The sequence below is a fragment of the Lissotriton helveticus genome, chromosome 9 (assembly GCF_964261635.1).
Source record: "Lissotriton helveticus chromosome 9, aLisHel1.1, whole genome shotgun sequence".
NCBI lineage: Eukaryota > Metazoa > Chordata > Amphibia > Caudata > Salamandridae > Lissotriton > Lissotriton helveticus.
Window position 1 is genome coordinate 28394589 of NC_136070.1, and position 18591 is coordinate 28413179.

Below are 18591 nucleotides of genomic sequence, written 5' to 3' on the forward strand. Positions count from 1 at the left end.
GTCCTATTCACCTACTCACTACTCTGCACTCACTACTCACTACTCACTACTCACTACTCTGCACTCACTACTCTGCACTCAATACTCACTACTCTGCACTCACTACTCACTACTCTGCACTCACTACTCACTACTCACTACTCACTACTCACTACTCTGCACTCACTACTCACTACTCACTACTCTGCACTCACTACTCACTACTCTGCACTCACTACTCTCACTCACTACTACTGCACTCACTACTCTGCACTCACTACTCTGCACTCACTACTCTGCACTCACTACTCTGCACTCACTACTCTGCACTCACTATCTGCACTCACTACTCTGCACTCACTACTCTGCACTCACTACTCACTCTCTGCACTCACTACTCTGCACTCACTACTCTGCACTCACTACTCTGCACTCACTACTCTGCACTCACTCACTCACTGCTGCACTCACTACTCTGCACTCACTACTCTGCACTCACTACTCTGCACTCACTACTCTGCACTCACTACTCTGCACTCACTACTCTGCACTCACTACTCTGCACTCACTACTCTGCACTCACTACTCACTACTCTGCACTCACTACTCTGCACTCACTACTCACTACTCTGCACTCACTACTCTGCACTCACTACTCACTACTCTGCACTCACTACTCTGCACTCACTACTCTGCACTCACTACTCACTACTCTGCACTCACTACTCTGCACTCACTACTCTGCACTCACTACTCACTACTCTGCACTCACTACTCACTACTGTAGCACTCACTACTCACTACTCTGCACTCACTACTCACTACTCTGCACTCACTACTCTGCACTCACTACTCTGCACTCACTACTCTGCACTCACTACTCTGCACTCACTACTGTGCACTCACTACTCACTACTCTGCACTCACTACTCTGCACTCACTACTCTGCACTCACTACTCTGCACTCACTACTCTGCACTCACTACTCTGCACTCACTACTCTGCACTCACTACTCTGCACTCACTACTCTGCACTCACTACTCTGCACCCACTACTCTGCACTCACTACTCTGCACTCACTACTCTGCACTCACTACTCACTACTGTGCACTCACTACTCACTACTGTGCACTCACTACTCACTACTCTGCACTCACTACCTGCACTCACTACTCACTACTGTGCACTCACTACTCACTACTGTGCACTCACTACTCACTACTCTGCACTCACTACTGTGCACTCACTACTCACTACTGTGCACTCACTACTCACTACTCTGCACTCACTACTGTGCACTCACTACTCACTACTCTGCACTCACTACTGTGCACTCACTACTCACTACTCTGCACTCACTACTGTGCACTCACTACTCACTACTCTGCACTCACTACTCACTACTCTGCACTCACTACTCACTACTGTGCACTCACTACTCACTACTCTGCACTCACTACTCACTACTCACTACTGTGCACTCACTACTCACTACTCTGCACTCACTACTCTGCACTCACTACTGTGCACTCACTACTCACTACTCTGCACTCACTACTCTGCACTCACTACTCTGCACTCACTACTCTGCACTCACTACTCTGCACTCACTACTCTGCACTCACTACTGTGCACTCACTACTCACTACTCTGCACTCACTACTCTGCACTCACTACTCTGCACTCACTACTCTGCACTCACTACTCTGCACTCACTACTCACTACTGTGCACTCACTACTCACTACTGTGCACTCACTACTGTGCACTCACTACTCACTACTGTGCACTCACTACTCACTACTCTGCACTCACTACTCACTACTCTGCACTCACTACTGTGCACTCACTACTCACTACTCTGCACTCACTACTGTGCACTCACTACTCACTACTCTGCACTCACTACTGTGCACTCACTACTCTGCACTCACTACTCACTACTCTGCACTCACTACTCACTACTGTGCACTCACTACTCACTACTCTGCACTCACTACTCACTACTCACTACTGTGCACTCACTACTCACTACTCTGCACTCACTACTCTGCACTCACTACTCTGCACTCACTACTCTGCACTCACTACTCTGCACTCACTACTCTGCACTCACTACTCTGCACTCACTACTCTGCACTCACTACTCTGCACTCACTACTCTGCACTCACTACTCACTACTCTGCACTCACTACTCTGCACTCACCACTCACTACTCACTACTCTGCACTCACTACTCTGCACTCACTACTCACTACTCTGCACTCACTACTCTGCACTCACTACTCACTACTCTGCACTCACTACTCTGCACTCACTACTCACTACTCTGCACTCACTACTCACTACTCTGCACTCACTACTCTGCACTCACTACTCTGCACTCACTACTCTGCACTCACTACTCTGCACTCACTACTCTGCACTCACTACTCACTACTCACTACTCTGCACTCACTACTCACTACTCTGCACTCACTACTCACTACTCTGCACTCACTACTCTGCACTCACTACTCTGCACTCACTACTCTGCACTCACTACTCTGCACTCACTACTCTGCACTCACTACTCTGCACTCACTACTCTGCACTCACTACTCACTACTCTGCACTCACTACTCACTACTCTGCACTCACTACTCACTACTCTGCACTCACTACTCACTACTCTGCACTCACTACTCACTACTCTGCACTCACTACTCACTACTCTGCACTCACTACTCTGCACTCACTACTCTGCACTCACTACTCTGCACTCACTACTCTGCACTCACTACTCACTCACTACTCACTACTCTGCACTCACTACTCTGCACTCACTACTCTGCACTCACTACTCTGCACTCAGTACTCTGCACTCACTACTCTGCACTCACTACTCTGCACTCACTACTCTGCACTCACTACTCTGCACTCACTACTCACTACTCTGCACTCACTACTCACTACTCTGCACTCACTACTCTGCACTCACTACTCACTACTCTGCACTCACTACTCACTACTCTGCACTCACTACTCTGCACTCACTACTCTGCACTCACTACTCTGCACTCACTACTCACTACTCTGCACTCACTCTGCACTCACTACTCTGCACTCACTACTCTGCACTCACTACTTTGCACTCACTACTCTGCACTCACTACTCTGCACTCACTACTCTGCACTCACTACTCTGCACTCACTACTCTGCACTCACTACTCTGCACTCACTACTCTGCACTCACTACTCTGCACTCACTACTCACTACTCTGCACTCACTACTCACTACTCTGCACTCACTACTCACTACTCTGCACTCACTACTCACTACTCTGCACTCACTACTCTGCACTCACTACTCTGCACTCACTACTCTGCACTCACTACTCTGCACTCACTACTCTGCACTCACTACTCTGCACTCACTACTCTGCACTCACTACTCTGCACTCACTACTCACTACTCTGCACTCACTACTCACTACTCTGCACTCACTACTCACTACTCTGCACTCACTACTCACTACTCTGCACTCACTACTCTGCACTCACTACTCTGCACTCACTACTCTGCACTCACTACTCTGCACTCACTACTCTGCACTCACTACTCTGCACTCACTACTCACTACTCTGCACTCACTACTCTGCACTCACTACTCACTACTCTGCACTCACTACTCACTACTCTGCACTCACTACTCACTACTCTGCACTCACTACTCACTACTCTGCACTCACTACTCACTACTCTGCACTCACTACTCACTACTCTGCACTCACTACTCTGCACTCACTACTCTGCACTCACTACTCTGCACTCACTACTCTGCACTCACTACTCTGCACTCACTACTCTGCACTCACTACTCTGCACTCACTACTCTGCACTCACTACTCACTACTCTGCACTCACTACTCACTACTCTGCACTCACTACTCTGCACTCACTACTCTGCACTCACTACTCTGCACTCACTACTCTGCACTCACTACTCTGCACTCACTACTCTGCACTCACTACTCTGCACTCACTACTCACTACTCTGCACTCACTACTCTGCACTCACTACTCACTACTCTGCACTCACTACTCACTACTCTGCACTCACTACTCACTACTCTGCACTCACTACTCTGCACTCACTACTCTGCACTCACTACTCTGCACTCACTACTCACTACTCTGCACTCACTACTCACTACTCTGCACTCACTTGAGTCTTGAGTGGAATTTAGTGCACCAGGAATTGCAAACGGGATTCTTGTGTGTCGATGGCTGTGTGATTCACTTTTTCATAATAAGCAGTTTTTTCGCAGCGCGATGAGAACAGCTGGGGGTTTGCCATTTAGTTTACAAAAACTCCTTTGCCAAAGTTAAGAAGTCGCCGATCTCTTCAATCAAGATTGCAGATATCCATGGCATTGCAGATAAAAAAAAGTAGACTGAGTGGTTAAAACACATAACTGTTGAATTGGAGAAGATGGTATTTGTCATAAGTGGAATAAGTCATCGCTCACTCTATTCTCTGCACTTCATAACAAGTAGAAGTGGAGAAATACGTGTTCTTTACAAAAGATGTGATTATGTGGAAAGAAAATCAATGTATTCGTCGATTATTTATTATTTGAAAGGCTAAGGATCGGCTGTGATTTATTATTAATTACTGTTCATTAAAATTTCCCATTGGCTATGTATGTTCTACACATGGTTTCACCTTCCATATTTCAGGAACACAAAAGGTTTCTTGGAATTGGAACAAGATCGGGTTACTGGTGTTATAAAGTCAACAGAGTGCGGGAGGTTTGCACTGGTGCTTTAAAAAAAAATTGCATAAGTTTCTTCATTTTGGAGCACGATGCCTTTGTTAATTCTATTTTTAAACAATAATACATTTGCTTACATATACACCTGTCCCTTTAGTCTAACTAAATATAATCTCTGATACCAATATGCCCGTGGTTATTATATATGTTTAAAGCCGCATTGCGTGTTGCTTGTCGGTCCATTAAACCAGCACGGCACTCCACTCTCTGCAATGGCCATGGCTGCGCTCGACAAACTTTTAAAATCAACTGTTTTACCATTTAAAAAAAAAAGTAATATTACTGCCAGTTTGGTCGTGATTGGGAAAACAAAAGCCGGTGCGCCCCCGACCCGCAGCAAGCGGCGTGACGTGAGTCTGATAAATGCACTGCAAAACACATTCTCCTTTTCAGCAAGTAAAAATATGTGATACAATATGTGTTTAGCTCCATAATGCTGACGGGTGCACTATTAACAAACAAGCTTTCCCTTTTGCAGTAAGTAAAACATTTATGATAAAAAATGTGTTTAGTACGAGGATACAAACCGAGCCGACACCGGCCCAGCAGACAGACGAGCTGCATGCGAAACCTATCGTGGGGCGGGACTGACAAAACGAAACCTATCGTGGGGCGGGACTTCCGTTTTGTGAAGCCCGCGCCCACGGAGTGCCTGGAGGAGCACCGAGGGAGAGCCCCGCGGTCGGAGGCTGCACAAGTCCGGAGGGCCTTTGACCGGTGAGCGGAGCGGAGCGGGGGGAGAGAATGCCTGTATGTCTGCGTGTCCGGAGGGCCTTTGACCGGTGAGCGTGGGGGGGGGGGGGGGGGGGGGGAGAATGCCTGTATGTCTGCGTGTGTGTGTGCGACGGCGGAGGCGACGGTGACGGCGGGGGAGGGGGGGGCCTCGGTGCACTTGTGTCTGTGCGTATGTGTCAGGGGGGAGTCTCTGTATGTATGTATGTATGTGCGTGCATAGGCGCTTGTGTGTGTGTATGCGCATGCGTGTGTGGTGCTTGAGCTTCCCAGGAGACAGCGCCTGGCCACAGCGCGCGTTCCCGTTTCAAATCGGCTCCAGGGATGCGCGCGCCCCAAACTGTCTCCTGGGAAGCACACTCCCTAACAAAAGATCTCGGCGGAGACGCGCTTCCGCGCGTCTTTAGCCGAGACCTAAAAAATCTAGAACCAAAGTAGGCTCTTCTTAGAAGGGAAAGTATCAATCATTAGGTAGTGTCGGGAATAGAAGCTGCAGTTCTTGTGCTTCCCATGATGTGTGCTTGTAGTCCTTTAGCTAAGGTGCATGAGAAGTGGTGTACGTCCTCATTAGGGACAGTTGTGGCTGCCACATTTGTGCGCTTGAGGTGTGTACACGAAGTTGCTCCAGTTCAGGTAAAGCATGTTAGGACTGCTTTGTTATTTTTGAGACGGATCTAGACCTCTACCAGCACAGTCAGTTCGTGTACATTGCTTGTTATTCTATGTTGACTTTGGCACACTGAACAAGATTCAGAATGTACAACACTGGTCGCCTTGCCCTGAGCCTGCTGTCGTCTTTTTGTAGGATTTGCTGCGTTCCAAGCTCCCAGATTCTATTGAAAGTGCCCTACAGGGGGACGAGCGGTGTGTGCTGGACACCATGAGGTTGGTCGATCTGCTGCTGGTGCTGCTGTTCGAAGGCCGCAAGGCCTTGCCGAAGTCCAGCGCTGGCTCCACTGGGAGAATGCCAGGTTTGCGGCGACTGGACAGCTCCGGGGAACGCTCCCACCGGCAGCTCATCGACTGCATCCGCAGCAAGGACACTGATGCCCTGATAGATGCCATCGACACGGGAGGTGAGTGAGAAATACTCATTGGCAAAATGTAATTTTGGGAGAGTAGTATGTGATTTGGCAGGGAGACACTCTGGAAGCCTGGTGATCATGGACACTTGGGGAACCAAGGAAAGGTCTGTGAGGGCTGCTCCTCTGATCTTTGGGTCCAGCATAGAGGATACAGGGATGCCCACTTGGGACCTGACTTTGTAAATAAGGCATTATTTTGCACAGGGAGGGTTGCAAAGCAGATGTATTGAAGCCTTTCCTTTCACTCACTTATTACTTGGAGAGACAGCCTTGCACGTGAGTTCTGCTAACCTACAAACTCTTAAAGTGCATTTTTTATCCCAGTCATGGCCTCTAGCATAAAGTATGCCTGTTACTGGCCGGTGTGAATGTAGCTCTGCCCTGTATTTTTAAAGCAGCTAGACTAAGAATGCTAATGCTGCTTTACCTCCAGACCCGGGTGAACAGCCACGATTAATTTATGTAGCACTGCGCTGCTTCCTGTGGGTCAATGGATGGTTGTTGGAGGCTAAGAGGTTGGGCATAGAGCTTTTGGGGATAAGGAACTGTCTGATGGCACACAGTGGGTCTAAAGTGATTGGCAGGGAGGGGTTATGAAGACATAGTGCTAGGAACAAAGGGTAGAAAGGCTCCCACTGCATATGTGTGTTCAGGGATGGGCTCACAGTGGTATATGTTGTGCTCCGAGATTATGAGTAAAAATGTGTGCATCAGTGCTACAATTGGACATTTTAACGCTGCTGTGTATTTTGACCCCTGGACTCTTTTAATTCATAGCTTTTGAAGTGAACTTCATGGATGATGTTGGACAAACTCTCTTGAACTGGGCCTCTGCTTTTGGGACGCAAGAAATGGTAAGTCGTATCTCCGCCGTCAGCATAGATGAACACTCATTATGCAGTGATGTCAACATAACTTTGGAGAGAGACCCACGGACAGTGATCAAGGCTGTCCTGTTGCAGCTGACAAAGATCATGACACACTCCATGCTGCCTGTGCACTTAAGGACCTCTTTGTGCCTTTTGTCACAAATCAGAGCTACCCTGGTGCTCTGCACTGAGCAGGGCCAGACACAAGGCAATTGGTACAGACCAGGGCCAGGCTCTGGGCGGCCGGGCCAGAGCAGGGCCAGAGCAGGGCCAGGCTGTGGGCGGCTGGGCCAGAGCAGGGCCAGGCTGTGGGCGGCTGGGCCAGAGCAGGGCCAGGCTGTGGGCGGCTGGGCCAGAGCAGGGCCAGGCTGTGGGCGGCTGGGCCAGAGCAGGGCCAGGCTGTGGGCGGCTGGGCCAGAGCAGGGCCAGGCTGTGGGCGGCTGGGCCAGAGCAGGGCCAGGCTGTGGGCGGCTGGGCCAGAGCAGGGCCAGGCTCTAGGCGGCCGGCGCAGAGCAGGGCCAGGCTCTGGGCGGCCGGCGCAGAGCAGGGCCAGGCTCTGGGCGGCCGGCGCAGAGCAGGGCCAGGCTCTGGGCGGCCGGCGCAGAGCAGGGCCAGGCTCTGGGCGGCCGGCGCAGAGCAGGGCCAGGCTCTGGGCGGCCGGCGCAGAGCAGGGCCAGGCTCTGGGCGGCCGGCGCAGAGCAGGGCCAGGCTCTGGGCGGCCGGCGCAGAGCAGGGCCAGGCTCTGGGCGGCCGGCGCAGAGCAGGGCCAGGCTCTGGGCGGCCGGCGCAGAGCAGGGCCAGGCTCTGGGCGGCCGGCGCAGAGCAGGGCCAGGCTCTGGGCGGCCGGCGCAGAGCAGGGCCAGGCTCTGGGTGGCCGGCGCAGAGCAGGGCCAGGCTCTGGGTGGCCGGCGCAGAGCAGGGCCAGGCTCTGGGTGGCCGGCGCAGAGCAGGGCCAGGCTCTGGGTGGCCGGCGCAGAGCAGGGCCAGGCTCTGGGCGGCCGGCGCAGAGCAGGGCCAGGCTCTGGGCGGCCGGCGCAGAGCAGGGCCAGGCTCTGGGCGGCCGGCGCAGAGCAGGGCCAGGCTCTGGGCGGCCGGCGCAGAGCAGGGCCAGGCTCTGGGCGGCCGGCGCAGAGCAGGGCCAGGCTCTGGGCGGCCGGCGCAGAGCAGGGCCAGGCTCTGGGCGGCCGGCGCAGAGCAGGGCCAGGCTCTGGGCGGCCGGCGCAGAGCAGGGCCAGGCTCTGGGCGGCCGGCGCAGAGCAGGGCCAGGCTCTGGGCGGCCGGCGCAGAGCAGGGCCAGGCTCTGGGCGGCCGGCGCAGAGCAGGGCCAGGCTCTGGGCGGCCGGCGCAGAGCAGGGCCAGGCTCTGGGCGTCCGGCGCAGAGCAGGGCCAGGCTCTGGGCGGCCGGCGCAGAGCAGGGCCAGGCTCTGGGCGGCCGGCGCAGAGCAGGGCCAGGCTCTGGGCGGCCGGCGCAGAGCAGGGCCAGGCTCTGGGTGGTCGGCGCAGAGCAGGGCCCGGCTCTGGGTGGCCGGCGCAGAGCAGGGCCAGGCTCTGGGCAACCGGCCCAGATGGGCCAAGCTCTGCGCAACCGGCCCAGAGCAGAGCAGGGCCAGGCTGCGGGCGGCCGGCACAGAGCAGGGCCAGGCTCTGGGTGGCCAGGCCAGAGCAGGGCCAGGTTGCGGGCAGAGAGCAGAGCAGGGCCAGGCTGCGGGCAGCCGGCAGAGAGCAGAGCAGGGCCAGGCTCTGGACAGCCAGCCCAGAGTAGAGCTGGGCCAGGCTCTGGATGGCCGGCCCAGAGCCGAGCTTTGCCAAGCTGCCGGCATCCGGCCCAGAGCAGATCTGGGCCATACTGCCGGCAGTCAGCCTACAGCAGAGTTGGCCCAGGCTGCAGGCGGCCAGCTCAGAGCAGAGCACCCAGAGCCTGGCCAGGCTCTGGGTGGCCGGGCCATAGCAGATCAGAGCCAGGCCCTGGATGGCCAGGCCAGAGCAGGGCCATGCTGTGGGCGCCCGGCACAGAGCAGGGCCAGGATGTAGCCAGCTGGCACGGAACAGAGCAGGGCAAGGCTGCTGGCGGCCGGCACAGAGCAGAGCAGGACCAGCCTGCGGGCGGCCGGCACAGAGCAGAGCAGGACCAGCCTGCTGGCGGCCGGCACAGGGCAGAGCAGGGCCAGGCTGTGGGCGGCCCACGCAGGGCAGAGCAGGGCCAGGCTGTGGGCGGCCCACGCAGGGCAGAGCGGGGCCACGCTGTGGGCAGCCCACACAGAGCAGAGCAGGGCCAGGTTATGGGCAGCCCACGCAGGGCAGAGCAGGGCCAAGCTCTTTATTCTGTCAGCAACACAGATTAGGACAAGACTGATATAAGCACACATTTGGACAGACTTTGCGGTCCTGGCACAGGCCAGGTAAACCGTGTGTGCTGACTCTGTTTCTTTGCCCTCCAGGTGGAGTTTCTTTGTGAGCGAGGAGCTGATGTGAACAGGGGTCAGAGATCCTCTTCACTGCATTACGCAGCCTGTTTTGGAAGACCTCAGGTGGCAAAAGTAAGTTCTGCACCCTGAATTCGAGGAAAAAGGGTGAGTGAGCAGGTTTGTGAGAATGCCAGTTCACTCTTTTGTTTCCTTGTCCTTGGGTGAATAAAGAGGGAGGAATTATTCAGCGGGTGAAATTGCATGGAGAGAACTAGCACTTAAAGATAGCACCTTTATAACTTAGAGAATTCTGTTAGTGATCAATTTATATAATGTAACGTTAAGCATTGTTTCTGACAGATGCACAGATCGATTACTAAAAATAAATCCGATACCATGTTCTGTCTGCATGGAGTGTGTACCTGCCCTCCTTGGTGTTGGTGTTTAAAGTCGTGTAGATCTTGTATTCTGCTGTACCTCGAATAACATGAAACATTACCAGATGTTCCATGCTCTTCAGGATTGAGTCCTAAGCAATCTTACAAGAAACGCTACACCGGAGACCAAATAAATTAATTAAAAAGTGTGCAACGCAGGTTTTTGAAATCTACATTTTACAGACTTGAAAAACTGACCCAAAACCTTACAGAATTGTTTTCCCCTTTTACTTTTAGAGATTCATGTCTTTCTGTAGTGCCGTCAGGGAGGTGCCATTTTAACACATGTGTAGTGATCTATGTGCATGTCTTGTGAAAGCCCCTTCTTTGCCTTTCTCTTTTTGGTTATATTTTGAGAACATCTTCCGGTTTTGCCTGGCTATACTTTTGAGTGAAACTCTGGACTTCAGATACATTCCATGCTTGCTCCTTGTGTACTCGTTGACGTGTCTTTGTCAAGGTTCAGTGTCTGAAGCTGCTACAGGCTTTACTTGGGGCTTTTCTCGTTAGAAATCAGAGCACTTCACATGCAGCTGAGTTTGCCTCTACCAAGTTGACATTTCCGGGGCACCAGACTCTACCCCAGCTTAGCTGACATTTCAGGGGCACTGAACACCCACCCATAACATCCCCTCCTTGCCCAGCTGACACTTCATAGGCTCTGAACACCCACCCATGTCTTCCCCTTCCTCCCCAGACGGTGATAGTAAAATCTCCAGTTCTGGGGAAGGCCGTTTCAGCACCACAAGGTGTCGGGTAAAATGGCATGTACCACTAATCTACCACTTGGATGCTCTTGACCACCTGTAGCCTTCATTTGTGGGTGGGGACTTATTGTGTGCATCCTCTCCCCAATGAAACCTATTCTGAGCCATGAAGCCTACTCATCTGACTCTTGATAAGTACTTCCAAAGCTGGAGTAGAAGGGGAAAGCGGGACCCAAGTCCTCAGCCTTTCCACCACAGCAGAACCTGCCTCTTTCTCCAAGTTCAGTTATGTTCTCCTGTGCTGGTCGTGGCAAGCATATTTTATAACGGTTCCTAGCCTTGGGAGAATTCCTTACCCTATCCAAGGAAAGTCACTTGTAAATGTTTTTTTACTGCAAACAATCCCAGAAGACACTGCACTGAGGCGTTTTCAAGATGGTAGAACCCCTGTGCCAGTGTATACAGCTCTGAAGTCCAACCCAGACGCTGCCCTGGCTGCTTCTGGTCTTGTGTCTTCCTCTTCGGTGAATAGAGACAGTGTGGGTGGAAACAGGCCACCATGAACGGCATTCCTCACACTGGACCTCTTTTTAGCATTAAGATGCCATCTGTTGGGATCTTCTTTACATTTGTTTTTATTTATGATCAGGCACATAACACTGCTCAGACATCGCATAACTTGCCAGTTGTACAATGTTTAGAGTCCATATCTCCTGCATCCAGGGCACACAGTTAATACAATCTTGTGGACATGTACTGTTTGGTAACGCCAGTAATAATCCATATACATTCAAACATAGCGTACATCTCAATTTGCAAAGTCTACTGCAATTACTATATTTGCCGAGGCATGAGAAGGCCTCCAATACACTTTATTTTGCAGTGAGTGTCTCTTCGTATGCTTGTACAGATCTGAAGTACTGTATGAGCGGGTCCCAGAAGTCTTTCGGGCGAGAGGCTTCCGGCAGCTCTTTGCAATAAGTCATGTCTGTGAGCAACTCGTCTCTTGGCCAAAAATAGGGCTACAGTCAGTAGTTTACGCCACCGAACCGGTTGAATTTTGTGTACCCCCAGTAGTCAAACTTGTGGTGTATTGGGTATTCGTTCTGCCTTATTATTCCCATGGTACTTGTCACATTCTGCCAGTAGGATTGAATTTGTGGGCATGCCTGTATATTGCTGCAACGTAAACATTTATCATCCTCCTGGAGGCCATATTTATATAGCTGCTGCGTTGGTGTATAATATATTTGCTGTAAAATTTTAAAATGAATGATTCTACGATTACAGTTGGGTGTAAGCACTTGAGTAAGTGTGCAGCTGCATCCCCAATCTTCTTTAGATAGTGGGCTGCGTAGCACACCCTCCCATCTTTGTAGAGCCCGCTCTTGTTCTCAACATTGCTCCCGGGCAGCATTGTATAGTTTAGTTATGAGACGTTGACGTTTAGTTGATGTGAGCAGTATTTGTAGACCATTGTGTTGTTCATTGGGGAAAGTAGGGTAGATGTCTGTCAGTATCGCCCGCAATCTGAGGTAGGCAAATAGCTTTGGCGGTGTAACTGTGGGGATCTTTGTAATGCCCATATACTCTCCTGTCCCCTCCACTCTTCTACATCTGAACATAAGTAGGGCTGGATGGCCTGTAATGACACATTACTGCCAGCAGACCAAGACTTCTTGTTCTTCCCACAAAGGTTTCACACTTTTTCACCAAGTTAATTACTATTGACGTGGAGCCTAGCAGTACTGAGTGAATTACTATCCAGGCTTTCCGGCAGAGAATCTTCAGTAAAATCATCTTTGCTGTATTCTTATTGGCAATCGGTAATCACCATTGGACTAGATTTTGTTAAATATCACAATGAATGGATGCTTTCGAAAGCTGGCCCCCAAAGCAACTTATGAAAATTAGGCCTTAGCAATAGGAAAATGCTTCTGCTGCATAAAAAGGAAAACCACACTTTTGATCATGTCTCAGCAGGGACATGGCAATCTTAATTTTTTGGTAGCTTTCGCACATTATGTATGTGGGTCCAGGGTATGCGAAGCAGTGACTTGGCTAATGTTCAAGTTTGCTGTTCCACCTGTCAAAATCTATTTACCTTGACATGTACTGTTGCAGTTTTTTAGGTCTCGCCTAGCGTTGCAGCGCACATGCGCTGCTCGCTCTGTGAGGGCTATTGTGATGAGATTTCAGAAGGGGACTTGAAGCCCCGTCCATCATTTTCATTAGGTTGCGTCAGCGTTTATGCTAAACGCTGGCTTTCCATTGAAAATGATGCTTCTTGGTTACCGGCCTGTCTCCATTTTGGGCGGCCCATCCTGACTGGGTTGTTAGCTTCACATCTGTCTTGAAGGAATTTCTGTGTGTCATAATTTTTATTGGAGTTCAAAGATAGGCTCTCAAGGGGGCGTGTAAAACACATCTGTTTCACTCAGCCGCGTGTTCATTTTTGCATCGCGCTTTCACTCAAAGTGAAAGCGCGATGCAAATATAAACAAGCGGTTGCCTTTCTGCAATGGCGAGCGCTTATTTATATATTTCTTAACTTTAACGCTGAGCGCAGCGCCCGCTTCAAGGACACTGCGCTCAGTGTTAAAGTAAAAAGGAAAAAAAGAGCATGGTGTCCTTCAAGTGGCGCCGCGCTCAGTTTTAAACTTAACAAATGCTTGCTATTGTTTCTTCACTCAGCATGTGTTCTGATGTACATGTTTTTGCCCTATGCGTTCAATCAATGGTAGTTTGTTTGCAGGCAGTGTGCTCTTCTAACCAGAACACACTCTGGCGTGATCCCTGTGACACAAAATGCCCCGCTGCACCTTGGTGGTAGATTTGCACCTTAGCTACCCCCAGTAATACTAAGTGCGTCTGTAAGCGCGGACATCTAAAGTCGGGCGGTAGTCATGTTTGCACGCGCACGGTGTGAAGTAGACCGAGTGAATCAAGGTTGCATCAAACGCGGTACAGGGGAACTTTTCCTTTACTTTGGAACAAAAAACAAGTCCGGGGAAAGTGGGTGGATTGGGAAATACAGGAGATGAAAGCAATGCTGGTGCGATAACAGAATAAAAACGGGGTCTGAAACACAGTCCACTTAAATGTTCAGCCTGTTAAAGTGTTAACATCAACACCCTCGTCACAATTAAATTCCAGAGCAATGTGTGCGGTTAGTTAGAATGACAGAAAATGAAAGATCGGAAAAAAACTCTAGCACTCTGTAACTCAACACCAGGCATCAGATGACTGCCTTGAGCGAACTAATGGATTTACAAGAAAGGGAAAACAAAAGTCCAGCTTTCAGAGACATTTCTTTCAAAAGATGCCCAAAGCACGAGCACCCTCGACTCTGTACGCTTCATGGACCTTGGGGTTACTCTGGCAGCTCTTGACGTGCTAGGTCAAGGTCAGAGGTCACCCTCTCCCTATGTTAAGAGCTCGCTCAAGAATGTGGCTTGTAGTCTCCTTCAGACCAGCTGCCAGTGCGGCTCCTGGCTTCACGCCTGGCTGGTCCCCCCTAGGTGCCGGGGCTCATGGGAGTGGCCAGTTCAAGGCGGCTGACTGGGAGCTAATCCCTCGGCAGGGAATCGCCCTCTTTCATCCAACCTGGGAGCGCCTTTGAAGTGCGCCGCAAGGTGCCGCGTGGCACACAGTTTTGTGTGCACAGTCTGGAATTAAAAAGATACCAACTATTAAGAGCCAGGGCATTGTGGGGTCGTCACTGACAACTGCACCCCAAGTCATGCCCCATAAAAGATGTTACAAAGGATTAGCGCTAACAAAATCTTGGTCAATTTCTGGGCGCTATGAATAGTGAAAAGTCCTAATTCATACAACATCTGACAATGATGTCAAGTGTTAGTCTGCAGGTGGCGAGGCCTTCATTTGCATAATAATGTAGGTACAAAATGGTGGCCTCGAAAGTGAATACGCTGTCATGCTTCTGCTTCTATACTTGGTGAATTAAAGTTCGATTGGCCACAAATCGAACCCCGAAGAGCCTTTCGGGGAGAGTTTCTGAAGTTTGAAAAGCAGTTCACGACAGCAGTGGGAAGTACAAGGTGTGACACCCGCCTCTTAAATAAATCGGATGGGGGAGGAGGGGGGTCAGTTTTTATTGTGTATTTTTAATGTGGTTTATTTGTGGGCACTGCCTGCCGCTGATGAAGACCACGTCATATTGGGGGTGTACCTATGGAGTCCTGTTTAAGGGACCCCCGGAAACTGACAACATGGGGTTTTAAGCAAGAGTGATGTTACTTCTCAGCTACATCCCACTGGCGGCGCAGAGCGCCGGGACACTCCTTGGAGTAACAGCGCTTTAAGAAATGCCTTTTACATTACAAACAAGCATTTACAATAAAATACGTCTCGCATTTACGCAAGTTTAAGCTATTGGCATTGTCAATGACAATGCCTTATATTTATGTTTTAAAAACGAAAATATAAATAAAAGGCATTGTCGTTGACAATACCAATAGCTCAAATTTGCGTAAATGCGAGACCTATTGCATTGCAAATGCTTGTTTTTGCCTGCACACAGTGAGGGTTACAGTGGGTAGGCCTGGAGTATTGTTTTTAAATTCGCTCATAGGTTATGTAGATCTACTCTCCAGCCCATGTGTGACATCTTTCTTTTATGTGTCTCTTGGATTTTATTGTACTATGTTATTTTGGTCTTTCTTAACAGTAAGATAGGTTAGTTGGATTTACCCAATCTTTCACCACATTAAGGGGCCAGAGAACATGCCCTGGGACCTGTATAGCAGCCTTTCAGTTCTCACAAGCAAAAAAAACTGCGAAGCTCATACAGTATGGGCGTGAATGGACTCCACGGCTTGGTTGCCTTCCCTTTTCTTCCCTCTTTGTTATTGGCTCAGACTTGCTTCGTGGACCTCCATCTTGTTGATCAAAAAAATATATTTCTTATGTCTTCCCATAAAAAAATGAGTCCTTGGAAAGCAGTTTATCATTTATATACCAAAAGACATCCAAGGCGAATATCATTTGGTATTTTTGTTGTTTCTTCCACTTTAAGGCACACTGGCCTCATCGCTCTGTTTCTCCCCCTGTTAGACCTTGCTGAGACATGGCGCTAATCCGGACCTAAGGGATGAAGACGGCAAAACACCTCTGGACAAGGCACGCGAGCGAGGTCACAGCGAGGTTGTGGCTATTCTGCAGTCTCCAGGTCAGCTTGCATTGACGCACCAGCTCTCGCCCCACTGCTGCATCGATCTCCCCTGTTCTCTCAAGCTCCTATTACCCTATAAGTCTGCCATTTTGCTGTGTGTCGGTTGTAGTTTGCTTGCTGTGCGTGTTCCTCCATCTGGTGTATTGGCTCGGAAGGTGCTATTTGTTTTCATACGTTGGGGCACCAGTGTGGACATGTGCACTTCGGAAGCAAGATGTGAAACTGAAGATGGAGTGCAAAGATGTGTTTTTTCAAGAAGTCCATTGTTTTATGCTATCGCTTCACTCCTGCATTACTTTTTGTCAACACTCTCCGTGGTGCCCCCTCTGTGTCCCCCCTCCCCACACACATTGTGTCAGATGTGCCCTTTATCTCCACTCTGACATTTTCTTCATTTTCAGGTGACTGGATGTGTCCAGTCAACAAAGGGGATGAAAAGAAGAAGAAAGATACAAATCGAGAGGAGGAGGAGTGCAACGAGCCGCGAGGGGACCCTGATATGGCACCGATCTACCTCAAGAGGCTGCTGCCTGTCTTTGCACAGACCTTCCAGCAGACCATGCTTCCCTCTGTGAGGTATGCCGCATTGCTGCCCATGCAGAGGACTTGTATATTCCCTTGCTCTCCCAGCATGCCTAAAATCTTGAGAAGCTTTAGTACTTGACCAGTCTATGTCCAAGGGTACAAGCAAGGAGGTCTGGCCTATGATGCTATGGGTGATGGGGCTTGTAGGTCATGTCCAGAAAAGTGCCCTGTGCTGTGGTTCCATCTGCAATCATACTGGCGATCTTAGAGCGCGACCACGCTACAGAACACGTATAGATTCCACATCATAGGATCTTTCATTGATAGTCGTAAACATTTGAATCATTCCCCACTTTATTTGGGAACACCGTAACACTGCAGCATTAAAATATCTGTAGCAGTGTCCATAATTCAGCAGAAAGGTGAAGTTCCCTACGTGTTCTTAAATTGCGGTCTTTAAAAACATGAGAGCACCATTTCTACGCAGTCTGCACTCCACTGAACAGCATTAACCGGGAGGAGACTCTGTAGCACCTACTACAAATTGCTTATCCAGTTCAAAACATTGTCACAGCTGACAATGTCGACGAACTGGAGTCGCTGTAAACCTAGCAAATTGTTGTCCCCTCGATTGCCAGTAGCTCAACATCGGGAATCAATCTGTGAATATCTTCACTTCTTTTTATTTATAACTTGATACGTAGCAAAAAGGTTGCAAACTTTTATTTGAATCCACATGCTAACCTTGAGCCCTTGGAATATGTTTTGTTTGCCTAGAATCCCTTCCCAGAGCCTGGGTTATCACATATATGTCCCTACTTGTCTCAACGTGATGCTGGAGTAGTGGGCTGGTCTGAGGAGCCCCCCTGTTGGCTTTCTTGAGTCTCCCCTAGAATGAAAAGCTCTGTGCTTGGCTGTTGTCTGACCAGCTTCAGAGGAAGGGATCAGTGAAGAGCTGAGGGGCTACAAGGCTCCCAGGGGGGGTACAGCCTTTTTAAATGACGCGTTGTCGTAGCAGGACCCATCCTTCCAAGTGCAACGAAAAGTGAAAACTTGAACCTTATTTCTGGCACGAATGCCCGCAGACTTCACAGCTCATGTCAGATTGAGCTCTGTTTTCAGTCTGTAATAGTTCAAGTGAAAATATACTATGCTATTTTGTTTGCTTTAGTGCTGTTTTTACTAGAATTCTTGTGCTCCTTTTTGATTTTCCCCATAAGCATTTTTACACCAGTGTTTAGGAGGATTTTGTGGACTTAATTTCCACTTCTCCTTTGTCAATCCATGTCAAACACAATTCTACTCTTGAGCCTGTGTCTATGCTCTGGAAAATTTAAGATTAGTTAAAAAAATATATATATGAAAACTGCCTATGGAGATAACAGTGAGTGCACCATTGTCCAGCTCTTCCTACAGACAGTTCTAAATAAGGGGTTTGAGGTTATTTTTCTTCTCTGCAGGAAAGCCAGTCTGGCACTTGTGAGGAAAATGGTCCATTTCTGTTCCGAGCAGCTGTTGAAGGAAGTCTGTGATTCTGATGCTGGTCACAACCTGCCCACTGTCCTGGTGGAGATCACAGCCACTGTCCTAGATCAAGAGGTGAGTGTCCCCGCCACCTGCACCAATGGTTGTTGAAAGAGGGGGTCAGTACTTCTGCTGATCAACCCTGTTTTTTTTGCAGAAGTTCATGTTGCTTCACTGTCTTTCTCCCGTATCCTTGCAGAGAGCACAGTCGTGTTCCTAGACCAGGAGAGGGGAAACTCTAGCTGTTGTGTGTGAATTAATGAAAAAATTAAAGTGAGAAACCACATTGGCGGAAACCACATCATTGAAAGGAT

At 49.9% G+C, this 18591-nt stretch overlaps 1 protein-coding gene across 9 annotated transcripts in view; it reads left to right on the top strand.

The window, feature by feature from the left end:
* HECTD1 (HECT domain E3 ubiquitin protein ligase 1) overlaps positions 1-18591 on the top strand; it is a 424699-nt gene that overhangs the window by 147472 nt on the left and 258636 nt on the right. For all 9 annotated transcript variants that reach the window (XM_078659397.1, XM_078659396.1, XM_078659400.1 and 6 more), the window contains exons 6-11: positions 6337-6607; positions 7394-7470; positions 9924-10022; positions 16111-16225; positions 16630-16804; positions 18214-18352. In XM_078659397.1, the coding sequence (XP_078515523.1) occupies positions 6337-6607; positions 7394-7470; positions 9924-10022; positions 16111-16225; positions 16630-16804; positions 18214-18352 (876 nt within the window). The remainder of the gene's footprint in view (positions 1-6336; positions 6608-7393; positions 7471-9923; positions 10023-16110; positions 16226-16629; positions 16805-18213; positions 18353-18591) is intronic.